At 42.5% G+C, this 22,075-nt stretch overlaps 1 protein-coding gene across 1 annotated transcript in view; it reads left to right on the forward strand.

The window, feature by feature from the left end:
* The first annotated feature begins 999 nt into the window (after positions 1–999).
* Positions 1,000–22,075, forward strand: part of DNAJC11 (DnaJ heat shock protein family (Hsp40) member C11) — a 68,549-nt gene continuing 47,473 nt past the window's right edge. Inside the window, exon 1 of the mRNA XM_004013752.5 lies at positions 1,000–1,093. Coding sequence (XP_004013801.2) covers positions 1,022–1,093 — 72 coding nt within the window. The 5' untranslated portion in view covers positions 1,000–1,021. The remainder of the gene's footprint in view (positions 1,094–22,075) is intronic.

Consider the following 22,075-nt stretch of genomic DNA (forward strand, 5'->3'; position numbering starts at 1 on the left):
CACTTTCTCTTGATAACTGGATCATTTATAAGACATTTAAATTATTTAAATGATTGAAGAGGCATCTTCAACAACGCACCATGCCACAGGCACAAGGTGGAAATCAGTTCGACTCCAATGCTAAATCATAAGGTGGAAATTTACAAGAGAACAGCTCCAGGGTGGGGTCGGTAGATATATACGCCTGCCAGAAACAATTATAGTGGAAACCCAATGGCTATGAGGGGGACCTGGGTTCGACCCCTGGGTTGGCAAGATCCCCTGGAGAAGGGAAAGGTTACCCGCTCCGGTATTCTGGCCTGGAGAATTCCATGGACTATATAGTCCCCCCGGTGGCAGAGAGTCGGACACGACTGAGCGACTTTCACTTTCACAATGGCTATAGCCTCGTCATTTAAGAAGCAGAAAAACTGCCCGATGCCCCAAATATACGACAATAATAAATGAAAATGAGGGGGCCTGTCTCCTGGGCAGGGTTGCCAAGAGAAAAGTGAAAGACCACTGGAGGAACACATGCCATTCTGGAAGCTTCCTGTGCAAAGACAAATCAGTATGTGGGGCCTCCAGTAACCTCCCGTCGGAGGGGTACCGGGGTGAGAGTGGAGGTGGGGAGCTGGCCACGTAGCCCAGGTGAGGCTATATTTGGGATTCGGATGTGCCCCGCACTGGATGCCGGCGGGGGAGACAGAGGGTGTAGCAAAGGTCTGTCTCCTCGGCGTCCAGATGTGACGACCCCCGGGAGTGACCACAAACTCGCTGTTTCTAGCCAAGGCACAGCCCCAGGGTGCCCGGGCTCGGCTTTAGGTCCCGGGACAACACGTGGAGGGACTGGGCCCGCCCTCGGCCGCGCCGGGGCGCAGAGCGCAGGCGCGCTCCTTCCGGGCTACGCGGAGGCGGCGCGACTCCAGAGCGCCAGGGGCCGCTGTGGGGCAGCTGCGCCCGCCCGCGCTATCTGGGCCGCGGACCGTCGGTCCCTCTTGTGCACGGCCTTGCCGGTTTGGCGGGGTGAAAGGTTGCGAAGATGGCGACGGCCTTGAGCGAGGAGGAGCTGGACAATGAAGACTATTACTCGTTGCTGAACGTGCGCAGGGAGGTGAGGCCTGCGGCGGGCCGCCGTCCGGACCGAGGCCGGGCCGGGTCGTTCAGGCGGGGCCAGGCTGGCAGCGACCGCCCCGTTCCCTCCTCGGGCGGCCGGACCCTGGCGGGGAGGCCGCGTGACCCCGGCTGACGTGCGCGATCGCTGGCCGGCCAGACTGTCCCCACCGCCCTGACCCTTGCGCCGGGGGTATCCTATCTGGCCTCTCCCCCAGCTCTCCGCGGCCGGTGCGCCGCGTGCACTGTGTCCCGGCAAAGCCAGAGGGCCCCGCGCCCCCAGAGGGAAACAGGGTCCCGAGGTGAAGGTGGAGTGGGTAATCCAAGTTCTCCAGGACCAGTTGTCACTCTCGGCTCACACACCCGCCTAGGCCGAGGGGCTGTGTCATCGTCCCGCCGCCGGCAGGATGGGAAACGGAGTCCCAGGCGCCAAGGTCAAAGTCACCAGAGAACCTCCCCAGGGGTCTCTCCGGTCCCCAAGTCTTCCACGGGGACATCCCGCCTCTGAAGTGAGTCCAGGCTCAGAGGCACGTGTCCTGTGTCCTCCTTCTTCCTGAGCGGCTTCCAGAAATTGAAGAAAGAGTCTCCTGGACAAATAGCCTCCATTCGGAGGCCCAGGTTAGGAATAAACTCAGGAATAAGCGAGGAAGAGTTAACGCCGCCACTTGCATCCGCGTTTCCAGACGCCAAGTGCTTATCCCTCGTTTCCTCACCGATTGAAAGATAACACTAGAGAGCCTCACATGGTGTCTTGGACATAGTGAGGGCCCAATTAAATTTCCTTTCTTGTTGACAAGTACATTTGAGGTCAGCGTGAAGGGCAGAGAGGCTTCCAAGGTCAGGTCATATTCATGAAGTGAACTCTCTCTCTAAACTGCTAGGTAGGGTCTTCCCACCCCTGCCATAGGATCTCTGATTCTGGCTCAGATTTTCCAGTGATCAGAACTAGCCTCGTTTGGCTGTCCTTGGCAAAACTGGTCAGGCTGTTATGTCAGTGAGCTCAGGTCTTCGTGATGTTAATAATAGCTAATGTTCTGTGAGTGCTCACTTTGTGCAGGGCCACAGTGCTGAATGGACACTTTGCTTTATGTTATTACACTTAATTACAGTATTAGCCTTTAAGGTAGGTATTCAGAGAGTTCTTGATTGATCCCTGAGGAAACAGGAAGCATAGAGAGATTAAGTAACTTGCCCAAAGCCTCACCACTAGAAATTGCAAGAGCCTAGATTCAGCCCTGGGCAGTCTGACTCTGAAGCCCCAGTTCTTGATCTCTGTGCTGTACTGCCTAGCTTACCACTCCTCAGACTCCAGAGCTGCTGGACTCTTTGGACACTCCACATGGAAATTCCTTAAATGTGTTAGTCACTATTTACTGTGGAAACATCCAGTGAAATATTTTGGTGAATTTCAGATCTTGTTAGGCTGCAGTAGGGCCACCTAGAGATTCTTGGAAGGAGTCATTGGTGAGGCTTCTTTGGCCTCTATTTCTTTCCCTTTGAATGGAGCTGTCTGGTCGTTATTCTTTTTCTCCAGTTCTCAGAAGTAAAGTGGTAAATGAAACCAGCTTTTCTGAAATCAGCCTTTCTTACCACTCATTTATAGTTCGCCTGGGGAAAGATACTAATACCTGTTCACTGAATCTTGCATGCCAAGTCACTTCAGTCGTGTCCAACCCTTTGCAACCCTGTGAGCCATAGCCCGCCAGACTCCTCTATCCATGGGATTCTCCAGGCAAGAATACTGGAGTAGGTTGCCATACCCTCCTCCAGGGGCTCTTCCCCACCCAGAGATCAAACCTACCTCTCCTACATCTGCATTGGCAGGTGGTTCTTTACCACTAGTGCCACCTGGAAAGCCCCTGGAATCTTAGGTGGCTGCACATGATCAAAAGGTCTAGAGTAGTAAGCTTGGCTGAAGTCCTAGGTAAACATTTGTCAGAGGTATACCTTGAAATTGCCAGAATGTTGGGACTTGTCGTTGTTATTAGACTGATGGGTGAAAGTCAAAGAAGTATTTCTTTAAAAATTTCGCTTCTCCAGAACAGTGAAGGCACCTCCCACATTTCTGGCTGTAGGTGAAAGTCCTGTGAAACAAGTCCTGTGGCTTAAGTCATTTAGTGTTGCTGCTGCTAACAAACTCAGTATAGAACACCATCCTCTGCGGTGTGATTTTCCAGGGTTCCATTAGAAAAGAAGCTCAGAAAGTGATCTCTGGACTTGATTTTAACTAAGATTTTTTTGTGAAATTAGAAATCATCCTGAAGTTGAAAGACCATGATTTAGCTGAAGAATTAGAGAAGAAAATAGAAGTAATCTTTATCTTACATATGTGGTCAAAAGAAGGTAATAACCCCGTTGATGTTTCAGGTCTACAGCTTGATGGCATTGAAGTGTAACTAGGAGGCAAGGTCCTCTTCCCACCAGCACCCCAGAGCACTTTCAGAAGTCTCATGTTCAGGAGGTTCATGACTTTCTGCCAAGAATCTCAGATGGAAGCAAGCTGAACCCAAACCAGGGAACTCTAATTAATAAAGTTTTAAATGTATAAGCTTGATACATGATGATAACAAATGGAGTAATACAGAAATATCAGAAATCTGCTTAAGAATCTCCCTTGCCATGTTTTAAACTTTAAAATGTCCCCTCTTTAAATTGTATCCCAGAGAGTGAAGCAGGCAGCTAGATAAAGCTTCGATGATCTTTAATAATTCCCTTTCTCTAGTGTTCCTACATTGTCTATCTGCAGAGTAGAGCAGTTATCTGCTTGCCACACATTGAGGGGAGGGAATAATTTATCATTAACTAGGCATATTGAAACTGGATTGGCATCTCTGGTTTACATAGCCAGATGCACCAGCAGGGGCCCAAACTCTGACCTGAGATTTCTGAGATGATTTTCCAAAATTTATTTGGAGAAAGGATTCCTGAAGAATTAGTGAAATTTTCTTGATGTACATGCTTTTTATTGACATTATAATTGACACATTTTAAACCTAATTTATTCCTAAATAATTGAGTTTAACTCCTACTTTAACCACTGTTGTAGTTGAAAGAGTTTCATTTTTACACATAACAGTCAGAAATGTTTATAACCTGTTGTAAGATCTCTGGTCCCAATCAGTTTTAGCCTTAAAGAAGCCAGTTACCTTTTCAAGTTGTAGATACTTTTGTAAAAAAAAAAAGAAAGAAACAGTCATTAAATAAAAAATAAACTCAAGTAGAAATGTCTTTTCTTGTAGCCCACATATGGAGGTCAGTGTTCTGGGATCTTCATCCTTCCAACAAATAGCCATGAAACTAGAAGTGCAAAAATCATCACCTAAATAGAAAGTTTTCCCAAAGTCCCTGCATGTTCATTCCTTCCCTGGTATAGGGCATCTCATCCTCTCCACAGTTTTTGGTTTTCTGGGTTACTCTGGCTGCCGGTTACAGTCACAGAGTTGGGGCTGAAAAATCTGAGTTTGGACTGCAGACGAAAAGGCTAGAGCAAAAGAGGAAGGTCTACCCGTCACAGCCAAGATTGACCTTGGGGGACAGTCACCCAACCCCCAACCAGGGTGGCAGGGCCATCTGCAGAAATTGAATGTAAAAGGGTGGTAAGCCAGGGCACACATAGGTACCTAAAGCCCTAAGGTACTTATCTAACCTGATGGGCAGGTGATTAGTCTTAATGAGGGATGTGAAGGTAAGTCTACGAAGGTTTCCTTTAATGAGTTTTCTATTTGCTGTCTTAGGTTCAAAGTCTGATAGTCACACCAGTGAACCCGCTTGTGCTGAGCAAGTAGAGAGAGCCTTGGTTGTCCAGAAACCTGACTTAGCCCAGTGGTCACATTCCTAAGGCTGCCTGTCAGTGAAGAGGAGCATAGTCCTTTAAGAGCAGGGTTCTCAGGCCTCTCAGGCCCCCAAGGGTAACCTTGAACACATCATTCAACCTCAGAGTCTCCTTTACTGATAGGCAGCCAAACCATCCTCTGTTCGAATCCCAGTTTTACCCCCAGGAGGTATGTGCCTCTAGGCAGCTAGTAGTTGAATCTTTTTGCTCTCTGTTTTTTAGGGAGCTTTTCTTGAAATACAGGTTAACAGATAAAAATGTATTAATATGAAGTACTTGGTCTGAGCCAGGATGTTGTATATTGGAGCGGGAGGCTATGTATAAAGTACCTGACGCATAAGTAGGTATTTGATTAATAATGTTTATTGTTGCTCCTTCCTGGATTTTTATAAACATGAGGTTTTGCTTGTTTTAAAAAGACATACATGTACATAGAAGGCTTGGGTCTGTCTCATCCAGGCTCAGTTTACTGTTGTAGTAATAATAAAAAAAAAAACATGGTGCCAAGCATAACTTAAAATTTTATGCTACCGCTAGGTTCTAAATTCCCAAAGCTTTCTTCTTTCTGTTCAAATTACTAAGTTTTTTCTCTTCAGAGGACAGTTATCTGAACTCTTCCCGCAGGGTCATGCATTTGACTTGGGTGGCGGGACGAGTGGTCCCCAGCAGCTGGGCTAAGCTTGGGAGTGGGGTGCAGAGCCAGGGGGTGATCTAAAGAGATGGCGTCTGGGTTAGAAGCAGAGTGGGACCCACAGATCAAGTTGTTGTGAGCAGTCATCTTTGAAGGGCCTGGCAGAGGTTCTGCTCCGGCGACAGGATGACAGCACCGGTGGTCAGGACGGTGACCGGTGGAGCTCTTAGGCGTCTTCCTGAGGGTGAGGAGGGGGCCGTTAGGGTACCCCTCAAGTTCTAGTGTCACCTCGTACTGTGATTAGCAAACACCACGAGGCTGAATTTTGAAATTGTTTTCTTTAATGAACCTTAAGCTAGTTACTACCTTTCTGCTTTGGGCATTTCAAACAATTGGGTCTTGAAATGTTAATGCTCTAGTTCTACATTATTGACCAAACTACCTCTCTTTTTCCTTTCGTTTTTTTCTTAAAGGGAATTCAGTTGAAAGCTTTTCTGTTTGCTGTGAGTTCTGTAAAACAATGGAGAGGAAACTAAGGGACACACAAGCCACATGTTTTGCTTGGCTACAGAATTTTAGTGTTTACTTTCATTTTAATTTCACTCGTGTATTTTATTTACACCCTACCATGTTCAAAGAGAGGATTTAAGACAGCTAACAGAGATGAGAAAACAAAATAGCAGAAATGTTTAAAAGGGGGCACCCTCCAAAAAAAAAAAAAGACCACTGGGAATGTTACTGCTTTCGTGGCCCCGAGTTGAATGGATCACATTCCTTTGCAGAAGCTCTTGTGGTCTGATGGCTGCGGCCTCCTTGGCTCCTGGGCTTTTGGAACCACTTCTGCCTGCAGTGAGTGCACAGTGTTCCCACCCGGGTTTGCTGCGGCAGAACATTCCTCAGTAGTAAAATGTCAACAGACATCAAACTACAAGAATCATGTGGGCATCGAGTGGGCAGGATGTAGCAGATGGGCACGGACCACAGGCAGTATAAGGTCAGGCGTGTAGGGGAAAAGAAGCCGAACCCTTGATGCAAGAGAGGATCTGAACTGTGAGTTTTGACCCAGGAAGGAACTTGAGCTCATTGCCCTCAGATGATGGCCTTTTTGTTTACTCTTGTGTCTCAAAGGCACCAAGTAAACATACAGACATAACCAGGAAGAGAAATGAAGACAGTTGTACAGTGGTAGGAAGGTCTCTCCTGAGCCCTTGGAGTGATCTTTAATCAAGAACCAGAATTTCTGCTCCTTTGGCCCGGCTCTCATGTGCTGTTGTCAGGAAGGGATTTGTCCTGGTGGATGGGATCCCCCTCAGCCCCACAAACCTTAAAGGTGAAAAGAGGCCGTGCCTTCCCCGCCCCCAGTATTTAGAGTTCCTGTTCTTACCAATTCCCTTGTCCTGTTTTTGAAGTTACAATGCCATCTTGGGGGTAAATTTTAAGTGTTTTTCCTTCTGTGTTAAGGAGAACCTATCTAAGTTTTCTAAGGTTATTCCTAATTGTAGAAACTTGGAATTGTTTGATCAACCTCCTGCCTTTCTGATGATTTGATTTTTTCTCTCTGTAGCCCACCTTCTCAAAATGAAAGGTCCTAAATACAGTGGTGGCAGGAAGCTGACTTCCAAAATCATGAGAAATAGAATGTGTGCGTCTGACCTCCATACTCAGCAAAGGTGGCCTTTAGGGAGGGACAGCTAGGATCACTCACCTTGTACCTGGCGTGTGAGGCACCTGTGAGTGTATTGAAGATGGTTTGAAAAGGCCAAAGGTGAAGATGGAATTTCAGAAGAGGTCCGTGGCTTAAAGAACAAAGCCTTTGAAGTCTAGTCCAAGTTTGACTTTGTAGCTACCTGGGCTAAGTTCCTTAACCTCTCTGAACCTGTATCTTCATCGATAAAATCCAGAGGATAATTTTACTGTCATAGTGCTGTTGGGAGAATTAATCGAGAATGCATGTAAGTGCTTAGCATAGTAATGGGCACATTATTATGTAAAGTAAATGCCAGTATATTTTTATTAGTATCATGAGCATAAAAGTTAATAAAGAGTGCTCTCACTGATTTGTAGGAGTTCTTCACAGAATTTGGATGAGTCCTTTGACAGGTTAGTATAATAAATGTCCTTCTTGTAAATGTCCATCTACCAAAGTTTGGTTTGAGCCAGGCTACACATGAGTTCTAATTTCTGGCCAGGTTTTGGGTCAGGGATACCTAATCAGGTAAATTTCTCCATCTCAGACACGTCACTTAGTTAGCCTTTTAGATATTCACTGTTTTTATCTGAAATATGGGGGTTCTGATGCCAGTCTCCAGGCCTTTTATGAGTATTCGAATGTTAAAGGAGGAAATACTGGTGCTGGTACTTTGTTAGCTTTGCTCTGACTGCACCTCTGCCTTCTGGCCATTACGATTACATGTCCATATCACCTGCCGCCTCTGCCCGGCTGCCTCCCAATTTCATGCTCCCCTGTGCATCCCAGTGAAAAGCCTCAGATGCTCTTTGATTTTTCTTCTCCGAGTAGTATTGAGTCCCTTCTCAATACTTTGACTCCCTCATTTCTATTTTCTTCAGGTCTCTCTGTTTTCACCTTTTGTCAGTTTCAGTCAAGCTGTTGGAGTTAAAATTAACACACAGTACTGATCACGTTTCTGTAGCCAGAAATCTTTTGTCATGTCCTACTTTTTATTGGATAAAGGTCAAATTCTTGGCTCTGTTTTTAAAGCCCCTTACAAGCTAGATGTTGTCTATATTTTCTGCCCACTTTGTGCTGATGTTCTGTTTTCTTCCACTGCAAAGCAGGCTCCATGTGGGGTCAGGCACCGTGGTTGCCTGGCTCGCCACTGGGTCCCTAGCACTGTGTGGGCACATGACACATACCTGCCAGATGTTTGCCAAGTGAATGAGCAGGCGCGGGATGTCCGCGTTAATTTCTTGCCTACTTCCTGCCTTCTTTGCCTTAATGAGGCCAGCTTGTCAGTGTTCTGCCTCACCTGTTTGCTCAGGGCACTCTTTTCCCCTAAAATGCCCCAGCCTGTTGTCAATACTGAAACAAACTCAGTCTACCTTGTGCATTATTTCAACCCTACTGGCTCCATGAAGTTTTCTTTCCATTCTGACAGCCCTGAACTTCGGTTTTGTTTTTTTTTTATGTGGACCATTTTTAAAGTCTTTATTGAATTTGTTACAATATCGTTTCTGTTTTAATGTGTTTTTGGGTGAAGCATGTGGGATCTTAGCTCCCTGACCAGAGGTCAAACCTGCACCTCATGCGTTGGAAGGCGAAGTCTTAACCACTGGACAATCAGGGAAGTCCTGTGTCTTCATTATTGTTTAGTTAAATCCATGTGTGGGGAGTTTTAGGGATTGGACACACACACTTAGTTTATAATCTCTTTGAGGGCAGGAATGATGTACTTCTTCTGTATCTCTTAGAGCAGAGTTGACATTCAGTTAACATGGTGGTTTGAAATGACAGAATATTTGCTAATGCCATACTCACCTTGTCCAGGTGCATTTTACTTTGTGGGATACCTGTATTGAGGAACATGTTGCAGTTTTGGTGACAGGTCATCCCAGAGGAATGTATTGGAAGCAGTTTGACAATTTTCAGTTTGGTAAATCTAAACTTTCCCTTAGAAAAATTGCTTAAAGTCAGGGAACAAAGGATTACAGCAAATTCATAGCTGGGGCCCCGGTTTAAGCCAAGACCTGTGGAGACTCAGTTCAAGACTGGATGCTGTGTGAGAAGGGGAAGGAATGCCTTTCCCCGCAGGGCTTGTCCTTTTTCATCCAGCAGATATTGATCATCTTTCTCTTACGTTTCTTTATTGTGATGAGAAAAGGTTACGTATTTGTCATCTTTTGTACTAGCACCAGTAATGGTATTTGTAGAAAGCTTCAAATGGATTAGATTTATTTTTGTACAGTTCTTTTTCCTTTTGTCAGTTAAACAGAGCTGAATTTTTACCATAGGCATTGGTTAGTTTCTCTTGAAATCCTGTTGTATTTGAAATGCTAGGATGGTCTGTATCACACTTGAGGGTGAGTCCACCTGCTTAGCAGTGTTCCGTCACTCAGTTGTGTTCGACTTTACTCTCAAAGCTCCTCTGTCCATAGGGTTTTTCCAGGCAGGAATACTGGAGTGGGCTGCCATGTTCTCCTCCAGGGGATCTTCATGACTCAGGGATCAAACCCACGTCTCCTGTGTCTCCTGCATTGACAGGCGGGTTCTTTACCACTGAGCCACCTGGGAAGCCCCACATACATTGTCAGGGTCTATTATTGTTTGTGGATGAACCCCCATGTGCAGGAACTTATTTCCAGAGCCTCCAAAGATGTCCCCATAAGCAAACAAAGAGAATAGAAGACTGTGCTGAGCAGGGAAAGTGGCATCAGAAGAGGGTAGGGCCGTGTGGAGGGCAGTTTTCTGGTCTTCTGAAGCTGCAGACTATGCGGGAACCTTTACACAAGCTAGTCTCTTAGTGTGACCAGTATCTACTCAACGACACCACGTACTCTAGCGCCCTTTCTCTTCGTGAAGCGGCTCTCGCTCAGCACTAAGTACCCATGCTGTCTTGCTGTTAATTAGCTCTGAAATCTGCCTTTTCCTTTAAATTCTGTGAGCACCAAGTATCGTAAAAAAATTACAGCCTTTTATTAGCTGATGTAGTTTATTTCGATCAGATTGTCGTGGAGCATATGGGCAGTCATGAATCTCCAATTGCGGTAATTAGGCAGACTTCCCACAATCCAAAAGAACATAGTTTGTGGAGGTTTTGTTGCTGAGATACAGTAATATAGATATAGCCTGGAAGTTTGAGTTTGAAATTTATAGGCTTCAGCAATAAAAAGCCTGGTAGCTTTACTTTTTAAAATTTGTACTTACTTATTTATGGATCTTCGTTGCTGTGCAGGCTTTCTCTAGTTGTTACAAGCAGGAGGTTACTCTCTAGTTGTGGCGTACAGGCTTCTCATTGCAGTGGTTTCTCTTGTTGAGCACGGGCTCTAGAATGCACAGGCTCAGTAGTTGTGGCTCACAGGCTTAGTCACTCCGAGGCATGTGGAACCTTCCTGGACCAGGGATTGAACCTGTGTCCCCTGCATTGGCAGGCATATTCTTAACCACTGGACCACCAGGGAAGTCCAGCTTTACTTTTCTTAAAGTGAAGGTCTGAGGTATCACTAAGTTGTTGCTTATATACTCTATTGGGTCTTCAAAGTATGGAATGAAATATCATTGTACTAGTTAGATGTGCTGTACACCAAACATTATTGGCTCTTAACTAGGGAGGGGCTGCACTTCCTCGTCCCCTGGTGGTTGAGTGTGGTCACATGACCAGCTCTAGCCAATGGCGTGAGTGGAAGTGATGCATGTGCTGCTCAGGCTGGGGCACTTAAAGGGCAGGTGAGCGGGCGTCTTATGCTCTTCCCTCTGCCTCCATGATGGGTGGTGGTTCCAAAGGGTCTGTTTTGTCTACCTGGGACCTGAGGACGTTGCCAAGCAGAGAACTAGCTGGCCTGAGATGGGCATGTAGTGTGAGGGAGAAATAAGCTTTTGGAATCTGGGGGTTGTTTGTCACTGCAGTGTCACCAACTCAGCAGATCTCAAGCTTTTTAATGTCAGGGCCTGTTTGCATTCTTAAATTATTGAGGGCCCCAAAGAGCTTTTGTTTATGTGGGTTAGAGCTATCAATGTTTATGAGAAAAACTTATGGATTTCAAAATAACTATGTATTGGACAATAATGAGTTAGCAGGCAGAACGAAAGATAGGACCCTGAGAATCAATTGAGGTAATCTCTGAAAACTCTTGTGTTTATAGCATAAAGCTACCACCTTACAAGCTTCTAGGAAACAAAGTATACAGGTACCCATTTCACTAGCCATCAGAACAGTGGTATCATCACACCTTATGTTACCTCAGGAAAATCCCACTGTGCTTATTGAGAGAGAAGGAGAAGGGGGCAACAGAGGATGAGACAGTTGGATGGCATCACTGATTCAATGGAGATGAACTTAGCAAACTCCGGGAGATGGTGAGGGACAGGGGAACCTGGTGTGCTGCAGTCCATGGGGTCACAAAAAGTCAGATACGACTTGGCGACTGAATAACAATGCTTACGAGAGGATGAGGAAAAGGCAGATAACACCTGAGTATTATTATGAAAATAGTTTTGACCTGTCGACCCCCTGAAAGGGCCTCAGGAAGTCCCAGGGGCCCCACACCATTCTTAAGAACCCTTGACGTAGCCCGTCCAATGGATAGCCATACTGATGTCCCCACATGCTGTAGCTGACTCTGCTAATTGAAGATAGGAAATAAAAGCAGAGTGACTGTATATTCTTTGACTGTGTGCTGTCACTTTGAATGCAGAGATGGTCTCCATCACTAGAAATTAAATAAAGTGAAAATGGAGCAGTGTCTTCCGTGCCTTAATTATCTAAGGGAAGCAAATACAATGAAATTGTTATCAGGAGACTTTTCTAAGCACAATACCACAGCAGAAATCAGAAAAGAGAGCAAGGATAGGTTTGATTTTACAAAAATGAGAAACATCTCTAAAACCTTTAAAAAATTATAACCACATATAAAGACTTAAAAAGGAGTCTATATTTGATACAAAATCACATTTCCAACATATATAAGGAACTCTTGGCTTTAAAAGGGGGAAAAAGAATGAATACCCCAATAGGGAAACAATACAAAGGAAACAAGTAGAAGAAATCTGAGATGCAAATAAATTATTGGAAAAATTTTCACCCTCACTTGTAAATTAACAAATGTAGGTTAAAACAAGGCTGTTTTTTGTTTGTTTGTTGTTTTGCTTTTTCTCTACCAGATTGGCAAAGTTTTTTTTTTTTTCCTTTTTAATGATAGTATTCAGCTCTGACTGATGAAAATCTGTTAGCCCACCCGGCCAGAAGACAGGAGGATTATTCCCTGGAGAAATTGAGCCAGAAAGGCTCTGGAGCCTAGACATAGACAGTAGAGGGTGAGAGTGGCTCCCTAACAAAGGCAGGGAGACATAAGTGTTTGCACCCTGCATGGTGAGGCTTCTGGCTTTTTTCCCCTTATTCCTGGGCTCTTCCCTGAAGGAACTAGCCTATAAAGAGAAAAGACTGCCAAATCAAACTTCTAGGTTCCCTTCCAGCCATTTCAGAAAGAACCTCATCAGATGACAAGACCTGTTCACACATACAGAGATTCCAAATAGCCTATTAATGTCTTACTATGAAGTGTAAATCAACTGTCAAAGAGCATCAGATGTTTGAGGGAAGCCTCCAGAGGAATTCTGAGAGATCATGCTGACAGCAAGGAGAAACTAGAAGGAAGCAGACAATGCAGGGAGTTTGGGAACTAGATTGCCTTCAGATAGTTAAGACACTGCATGTAAGAAATAACAATAAGGTGATTCATTGAAAAGAAATACTACATAAAAAAAGAAGGAGTTCTTGGAACTTAGATAACAGAAATAAAAACCTGAAAGTTAAAGATGAGGAAATATCCACAAAAGTAAATTTTAAAAATTAGAAGACCAAATTTTTTAGGTACTAACTAAAGTAAAATGAAGGGGAAAGCATTATTAAACAATTAATATGAGAAAATTTTCTCAAAAGATGTGAAAGTACAGGTAAAAAGGGCCAGTCAGATAACTAGCATAGTGGACTGGGGAGTAAAAGAACCCCATACTAAGGGAAATCATAGGTTAAAAAGGGTCCTAAAAGTTGCCAAACCAGGTTGCAAAGGATTGGAGTGTTTCTAACTGTTTAACTTGTAAGATACACATAAAATTTTGTGCAAATTTTTTCTTAGTCATTTTTAAGTATACAGTTCTGCAGTGTTAAATGGTTACATACTGTTATGCACCTGCCACCATTTACATCTCATACACTCTTCATTTTGCAGAACTCAAACTCTATCCCTATTAAACAGTGACTGCTTACTGCCCCTTCCACCAGCCCCTGGCTGCCACCGTTCTACTGTATGTCTATGATTTTGACTACTTCTAGGTACCTTACATAAGTAAACGTGTACAATATTTCTCTTTCTGTGACTCATTTATTTCACGTAGCACAATGTTCTCAAGGTTCATCCTTATTACAGCACATGTCAGGATTTCCTGCCTTTTTAAGACTGAATAACATCCATTGTCTTTATATGCCACATTTTGCTTATTGATTTATCTGTTGATGAGCATTGGGCTGCTTCCATGTTTTCAGTTCAGTTCAGTTCAGTCGCTCAGTCGTGTCCAACTCTTTGCAACCCCATGAATCACAGCACACCAGGCCTCCCTGTCCATCACCAACTCCTGGAGTTTACTCAGACTCACGTCCATCGAGTCAGTGGTGCCATCCAGCCATCTCATCCTCTGTCGTCCCCTTCTGCCCCCAATCCCTCCCAGCATCAAAGTCTTTTCCAATGAGTCAGCTGTTCACATGAGGTGGCCAAAGTACTGGAGCTTCACCTTTAGCATCATTCCTTCCAAAGAAATCCTAGGGCTGATCTCCTTCAGAGTGGACTGACTGGACCTTCTTGCAGTCCAAGGGACTCTCAAGAGTCTTCTCCAACACCACAGTTCAAAAGCATCAATTCTTCGGCGTTCAGCCTTCTTCACAGTCCAACTCTCACATCTATACACGACTACTGGAAAAACCATAGCCTTGACTAGACGGAATTTAGTCGGCAAAGTAATGTCTCTGCTTTTGAATATGCTGTCTAGGTTGGTCATAACTTTTCTTCCAAGAAGTAAGCGTCTTTTAATTTCATGGCTGCACTCCATGTTTTAGTTGTTGTGAATAATGCTGCTCTGAAAATAAGTGTACAAATATCTGTTCAAAACCCTGCTTTCGGTTCTTTTCGGTATTTACCCAGAAGTGGAATTTCTGGATTGTATGGTAAATCTGTTTTTAATTTTTTTGAGGAATAGCCATACTATTTCCCATAAAAGCTCTACCATTTTACATTCCCCCAGCAGTGCACATGGGTTCTAGTTTCTCTGCATCTTTGCCAACACTTATTTTTTTCCTGTTTTTGTTTTGTTTTGAATAGTAGCCAGCCTAATGGGTTGGAGTGATGTCTCATTGTGGCTTTGACTTATTTTTCCCTAGTGGTTAGTGATATTGAGCATCTTTTCGTATGCTTTTAGCCATTAATATATCTTCTTTGATGTATTAAGTCCTTTGTCATACTTGAATCAGATGGTTTTTGTTGAGTTTTAGGAATTCTTTATATATGCTAGTTATTAATCTCTCATCATATATACTATCTACAATTATTTTCTCCCATTCTTCAGATTGTTTTTCTACTTTCTTGATAGTATTCTTTGATTCACAAAAGTTCATAATTTTGATGAAGTCCAATTTATCTCTCTTTGCGTTCTTTTGTTGCCTGTATCTTTGATGTTACATCTGAGAAGTTGTCACCAAATCCAATGTCTTGAAGCTTTTGGTCTGTTTTCTTCTAAGAGTTTTAAAGTTTCAGCTCTAATGTTTAAATCTTTAATCAAGTTTGAGTGGATTAGCCAAAATTGTAGGATACAAAGTCAACATACAAAAACCAGTTGCATTAATTTTTGTATATGGTGTTAGGTAATGGTCTTCACTATTTTCATGTGGATATTCGGTTATCCTGGTACCATTTGTTGACAAGCCTACCCCTTCCCGGTTGAGTAGTGTTGGCACACTTGTCAAAAATAATTTGATTGCTTGAGGGTTTACTTCTGTGCTCTCTGTTCTATTCTGTTGGTCTATATGTCTAAGTTTTGTTTGTTTGTTTTTTATGCTATTGTAAATGGACCTGTTTTCTACAAAAACAAGACCAGGAGCTGACTGTGGCTCAGATCATGAACTCCTTATTACCAAATTCAGACTGAAATTGAAGAAAGTAGGGAAAACCGCTAGACCATTCAGGTATGACCTAAATCAAATCCCTTATGATTATACAGTGGAAGTGAGAAGTAGATTTAAGGGCCTAGATCTGATAGATAGAGTGCCTGATGAACTATGGAATGAGGGTTGTGACATTGTACAGGAGACAGGGATCAAGACCATCCCCATGGAAAAGAAATGCAAAAAAGCAAAATGGCTGTCTGGGGAGGACTTACAAATAGCTGTGAAGAGAAGAGAAGCGAAAAGCAAAGGAGAAAAGGAAAGATATAAGCATCTGAATGCAGAGTTCCAAAGAATAGCAAGAAGGGATAAGAAAGCTTTCTTCAGCGATCAATGAAAAGAAATAGAGGAAAACAATGAATAGGAAAGACATTCGTTGAAGAGAGATCTCTTCAAGAAAATTAGAGATACCAAGGGAACATTTCATGCAAAGATGGGCTCAATAAAGGACAGAAATGGTATGGACCTAACAGAAGCAGAAGATATTAAGAAGAGGTGGCAAGAATACACGGAAGAACTGTACAAAAAAGATCTTCACGACCCAGATAATCATGATGATGTGATCACTAATCTAGAACCAGACATCCTGGAATGTGAAGTCAAGTGGGCCTTAGAAAGCATCACTACGAACAAAGCTGGTGGAGGTGATGGAATTCCAGTTGAGCTATTTCAAATCCTGAAAGATGATGCTGTGAAAGTGCTGCACTCAATATGCCAACAAATTTGGAAAACTCAGCAGTGACTACAGGACTGGAAAAGGTCAGTTTTCATTCCAATCCCAAAGAAAGGCAACGACAAAGAATGCTCAAACTACCGCACAATTGCACTCATCTCACGTGCTAGTAAAGTAATGCTCAAAATTCTCCAAGCCAGGCTTCAGCAATACGTGAACCGTGAACTCCCTGATGTTCAAGCTGGTTTTAGAAAAGGCAGAGGAACCAGAGGTCAAATTGCCAACATCTGCTGGATCATGGAAAAGCAAGAGAGTTCCAGAAAAAGCATCTATTTCTGCTTTATTGACTATGCCAAGGCCTTTGACTGTGTGGATCACAATAAACTGTGGAAAATTCTGAAAGAGATGGGAATACCAGACCACCTAACCTGCCTCTTGAGAAATCTGTATGCAGGTCAGGAAGCAACAGTTAGAACTGGACATGGAACAACAGACTGGTTCCATATAGGAAAAGGTGTACGTCAAGGCTGTATATTGTCACCTTGCTTATTTAACTTCTATGCAGAGTACATCATGAGAAACACTGGACTGGAAGAAACAAAAGCTGGAATCAAGATTGCTGGGAGAAATATCAATAGCCTCAGATATGCAGATGACACCCACCCTTATGGCAGAAAGTGAAGAGGAGCTAAAAGCCTCTTGATGAAAGTGAAAGAGGAGAGCGAAAAAGTTGGCTTAAAGTTCAACATTCAGAAAACGAAGGTCATGGCATCCGGTCCCATCACTTCATGGGAAATAGATGGGGAAACAGTGGAAACAGTGTCAGACTTTATTTTTTGGGGCTCCAGAATCACTGCAGATGGTGACTGCAGCCATGAAATTAAAAGACGCTTACTCCTTGGAAGAAAAGTTATGACCAACCTAGATAGCACATTCAAAAGCAGAGACATTACTTTGCCGACTAAGGTCCGTGTAGTCAAGGCTATGGTTTTTCCAGTGGTCATGTATGGATGTGAGAGTTGGACTGTGAAGAAGGCTGAGCACTGAAGAATTGATGCTTTTGAACTGTGGTGTTGGAGAAGACTCTTGAGAGTCCCTTGGACTGCAAGGAGATCCAACCAGTCCATTCTGAAGGAGATCAACCCTGGGATTTCTTTGGAGGGAATGAAGCTGAAGCTGAAACTCCAGTACTTTGGCCACCTCATGAGAAGAGTTAACTCATTGGAAAAGACTTTGATGCTGGGAGGGATTGGGGGCAGTAGGAGAAAGGGACCACCGAGGATGAGATGGCTGGATGGCATCACGGACTCGATGGATGTGAGTCTGAGTGAACTCCAGGAGATGGTGATGAACTGGGAGTCCTGGTGTACTGCGATTCATGGGGTCGCAAAGAGTCGGACAAGACTGAGCAACTGAACTGAACTTTCAGGTGGTTTATTGTTCATGTATAGAAATGCAGCTAATTTTTATGTGTTGGCTTTGTAACTTGCGATTTTGCTGAACTCATTTGTTAGTTCTAACAAGGTTTTTGTGTATGTGGAATTTTTATAGAGTTTTCTATATATGATTATATCATCTGTAAACAGATAATTTTACTTCTTCCTTTCCAATTTGGATAGTTTTTATTTCTTTTTCTTACCTAATTGCTCTGGCTAGGACCTACAGTAATACTGTGTTGAATAGAAGTGGTAAGAACAGACATTTTTCCCTTGTTCCTGAACTCAGGGGAAACACTTTCAGTCTTTCACCATTGAATATGATGTTAGCTTTGAGTTTTCTTCCTCAATTTGTAAAAGCCTCTTTATGGCTTTTGGTTTCTTTTAGTTTCCTTCTGTTGCTAGTTTGCTGAGTGTTTTTATCACGAGAGGGTATTGAGTTTTGTCAGTGCTTTTTCTGCATCTATTGAGATGATCGTATGGGGTTTGTTTGAATATGGTGTATTGTGTTGATCAGTTTTCATACATGGAACTGTCATTTCATTCTAAGAATTAATCCTGCTTGCTTGTAATGTTTATCCTTTTAATATGCTGCTGAACTCTCCTGGTACACTGTTGAGGATTTTTACATCACTGTTCATAAAGGATTATGGTCTGTAGGTTTTTTTTCTTTTTTGTGGGGTCTTTGTTTGGCTTTGGCATCAGGGTAATAGTGGCCTCATAGGATGAGTTTGGAAGTGTCCCCTCCTCTTCAGTATTTTGGAATAGTTGAAGATTGCTATTAGTTCTTTAAATGTCTGGAAGAATTCACCAGTGAGTCCATCAGGTCCAGGGCACTTCTTTGTCAAGAGGTTTTGGTTACTAATTCAGTCTCCTTGGCTTTCTTTGTTGCTCAGCTGGTAAAGAACCTGCCTGCAATGTGGGGGATCTGGGTTCAGTCCCTTTGTTGGGAAGATCCCCTGGAGAAGGGAAAGGCTACCCACTCCAGTATTCTGGCCTGGAGAATTCCATGAATATGACTGAGCGACTTTCACTTTAAATCTCTTTATTAGTTATGGGTCCATGCAGATTTTCTCCTTCATCATGATTTGATCTTGGTTGGGTTTGTATTTCTAGTAATTTGTCTATTTCATCTGTTTTCATATTTTTTTGGTGCGCAGTTATTCATAGTGCTCTTTTATGAACTATTTTCTATTTCTATAGAATGAATAGTAATAGCTCCACTTTCATTTCATAGTCATTGGAGTCTTCTCTCTTTTTTGCCTTCAGTCTAGCCAAAGGTTTGTTGGTTTTTGTAATCTTTCTGAATAACCAACTTTCATTTTATTTCTGTTGCATATCTGTCCTTTATTTCATTTATCTCTGCTCTAATCTTTATGATTTCCTTCTGCCATTTTTGATTGTAGCTTTTCTTTTTCTCTCATTTTTTCCTTTTATTTTTTAAATTTATTTTTATTAGAGTATAGTTGTTTTTGTTGTTTGTTGTTGAGTTGTGTCTGACTCCTTTGCAACCCCACGGAGCGTAGCCTGCCAGGCTCCTCTGTCAATGGATTTTCCAGGCAAGAATATAGGAGTGGGTTAACATTCCTCCTCCTCACCCAGAGACGGAACCCACATCTGCTGCAAGTCTCCTGCATTGCAGGCAGATTCTTCACCGCTAAGCCACCAGGGAAGCCCATAGTTGGTTTACAATGCTGTATCCGTTTCTGCTGTACAGCAAAGTGGATCAGTCATACATACACACATATTCACCCTTTTCTTAGATTCTGTTCCCATATAGGTCATTACAGAGTATTGAATAGAGTTCCCTGTGCTCTACAATAGGTTCTTTTTAGCTATCTATTTTACATATAGAAGTATGTATGTTAGTGGTAGAAAGTGAAGAGGAACTAAAGAGCCTCTTGATGAGGGTAAAAGGAGAATAAAAAAGCTGACTTGAAATTCCACATTCAACAAACGAAGATCATGGTGTCTGATTTCATGGCAAATAGAAGGGGGAAATCCCAGGGATGGTGGAGCCTGATGGGCTGCCGTCTGTGGGGTCACACAGAGTTGGACACGACTGAAGCGACTTAGCAGCAGCAGCAGGAATAATTTAGGAGAAGGCAGTGGCACCCCACTGCAGTACTCTTGCCTGGAAAATCCCATAGACGGAGGAGCCTGGTAGGCTGCAGTCCATGGGGTCGCTAAGAGTCTGAGATGACTGAGCGACTTCACTTTCACTTTTCACTTTCATGCATTGGAGAAGGAAATGGCAACCCACTCCAGTGTTATTGCCTGGAGAATCCCGGGGACGGGGGAGCCTGGTGGCTATCATCTATGGGGTCGCACAGAGTCGGACCCAACTGAAGCGACTTAGCAGCAGCAGCAGCAGAAGGGGGAACAGTGGAAGCAGTGACAAATTTTATTTTCTCAGGCTCCAAAATTACTGTGAATGCCAACTGCAGTCATGAAATTAAACGAAACTTGTTCCTTGGAAGGAAAACTGACAAACTTAGATAGCGTATTAAAAAGCAGAACATCACTTTGCCGATCAAGGTCCATATAGTCAAAGTATGGTTTTTCCAGTAGTCATGTATGGATGTGAAAGTTGGACCATAACGAAGGCTGACTGCTGAAGAATTGATGCCTCCAAACTGATGTTGGAGGAGACTCCCTTGGACAGCAGGGAGATCAAACCTTCAATCCTGAAGAAAACCAACTCTGAATATTCACTGAAAGGACTGATGCTGAAACTGAAGTTTATAGTTATTCTATCTTCTTGCTGCACTGATTGGATGTCTCTTTGTGTCTTTATAACCTTTTCTGATTTCATGTCTGTATTGTCTGGTATTAATAATAGCCTTGCTCTCTTGGTCACTACAGTGGTTGCAAGGAATGTCTCTTTCCATCCTTCAACTCTCTACCTATTTGTTTTGGATCTCAGTTGAGTCTCTCACTGGTAGTATACAGGTGGTCATGTTTTTATCTGTTCTGCTGGTCTTTGTCTTTGATTAGAGAATTTAATCTATTGATGTTTAAAGTAGTTACTTATAAGAAGGAATAGTTTTGCTGTTTGTTTTCTGTGCACTGTTTTTTTGTTTTGTTTTGTTTTGTCTCTTGTCCCGCATTTTGTGTTAAACAGATTTTTTTGTAGTGAAATGTTTTAATTCACCTCTCATATCCTTTCATGTATATGCTATAACTGTTTCCTTTGTGGTCACATTTAACTCCTTAGATTACATTTAACATCCTAAAGTTATAATACTCTAATTTGAACTTACTCCAGTTTAACTTGAATAACGTACCAAAACTTTTATTTTGCAACTCTGTCCTACCTCTTTCAGTTATTGATGTCATAAAATTAGTTTTACATATTGTGTGTCTAAAAGATAAACGATTATTTTTTAGAATGCATTAATCTCTTAAATTATGTAGAAACAAAACGTGAAGTTATAAGCTGGAGTTACAATAAGACTACCTTTTAGATTAATCTTTTTTTTTAATGTGTTATTGTCTGAAATCATTGAGAAAACATGATATGGAGTTACAAGTCATTTTTATAATAATACTAGCTTTTATAATTGCCCATTTATTTCCTTTTCTGAGATCTTAATTTCTTCACGTGGCTTTGAGTTACTGTCTGGTGTCCTTTCATTTCACCAAGCAGGTCCAGTATCTCACAGTAAAGGTCAAGGTTCATTTTTCCACATGTGAATATTCCTTTCTTCTGTCATCATTTATTGAAAAACTATCTTTTCTGCTTTGCACACCTGACCACATATATGGGGGTCTGTTTGTGGACTCACTTCTGGTCCACTGATTTGTGTATATCTGTTCTTTTACTGATAGCACGCTGCCTTGATTACCAGAGCAGTCTTAAAGTCCAGTATTGTGTGTCCTCCAGTTCTTCCTCAAAGTTACTTTGGTTAGTAAAACAACTGGAAAGTAAAATTTCTTCTTGCTCCATATTGTTTTTCCATATAAATTTTAGAACTGTCTTGTCAGTTTCTACCCCAAAAAAAAAGCCTACTGGAATTCTGATTGGATTGCATTGAATCTGTAGGCTGCTTGGGGAAGTTTGACATCTGAATGATACTGAATCTTCTGATACATGAAGGTAGCTTATCACGCCGTTATTTTTGGTCTTCTGTCATTTCTGTCAGCGGTGCATTGTAGCTTTCAGTGTATGGGTCTTGTAGTTGTTCACTTCATCCCTAAGTAGTTCATGTTTGTCAGTGATACCAAGTTTCAGTTTTTATTATATAGAAATAAATTGATGTTTATTGATCCTGTATCCCATGACCTTGCTAAAATCACTTAGTAGGTTTTCTAATAGACTTTTTATGATTTTCTACATAGACGACATCTGTGTAAATAGAGACATTTTAACTTTTTACTATGTTTGTCTTGAATTTCTTTTTTGTGCTTTATTGCATTTTTGTATTGTACAGCATCTAATCCAACAGTTTTAACAGACCACTAAACTCTACAGGTCTCTAGGGATCTTTTCACTATGAATTTTATGATATATAAAGATGGAATTTA

Source organism: Ovis aries, chromosome 12 (assembly GCF_016772045.2).
Source record: "Ovis aries strain OAR_USU_Benz2616 breed Rambouillet chromosome 12, ARS-UI_Ramb_v3.0, whole genome shotgun sequence".
In the NCBI taxonomy this organism is placed as follows: Eukaryota; Metazoa; Chordata; class Mammalia; order Artiodactyla; family Bovidae; genus Ovis; species Ovis aries.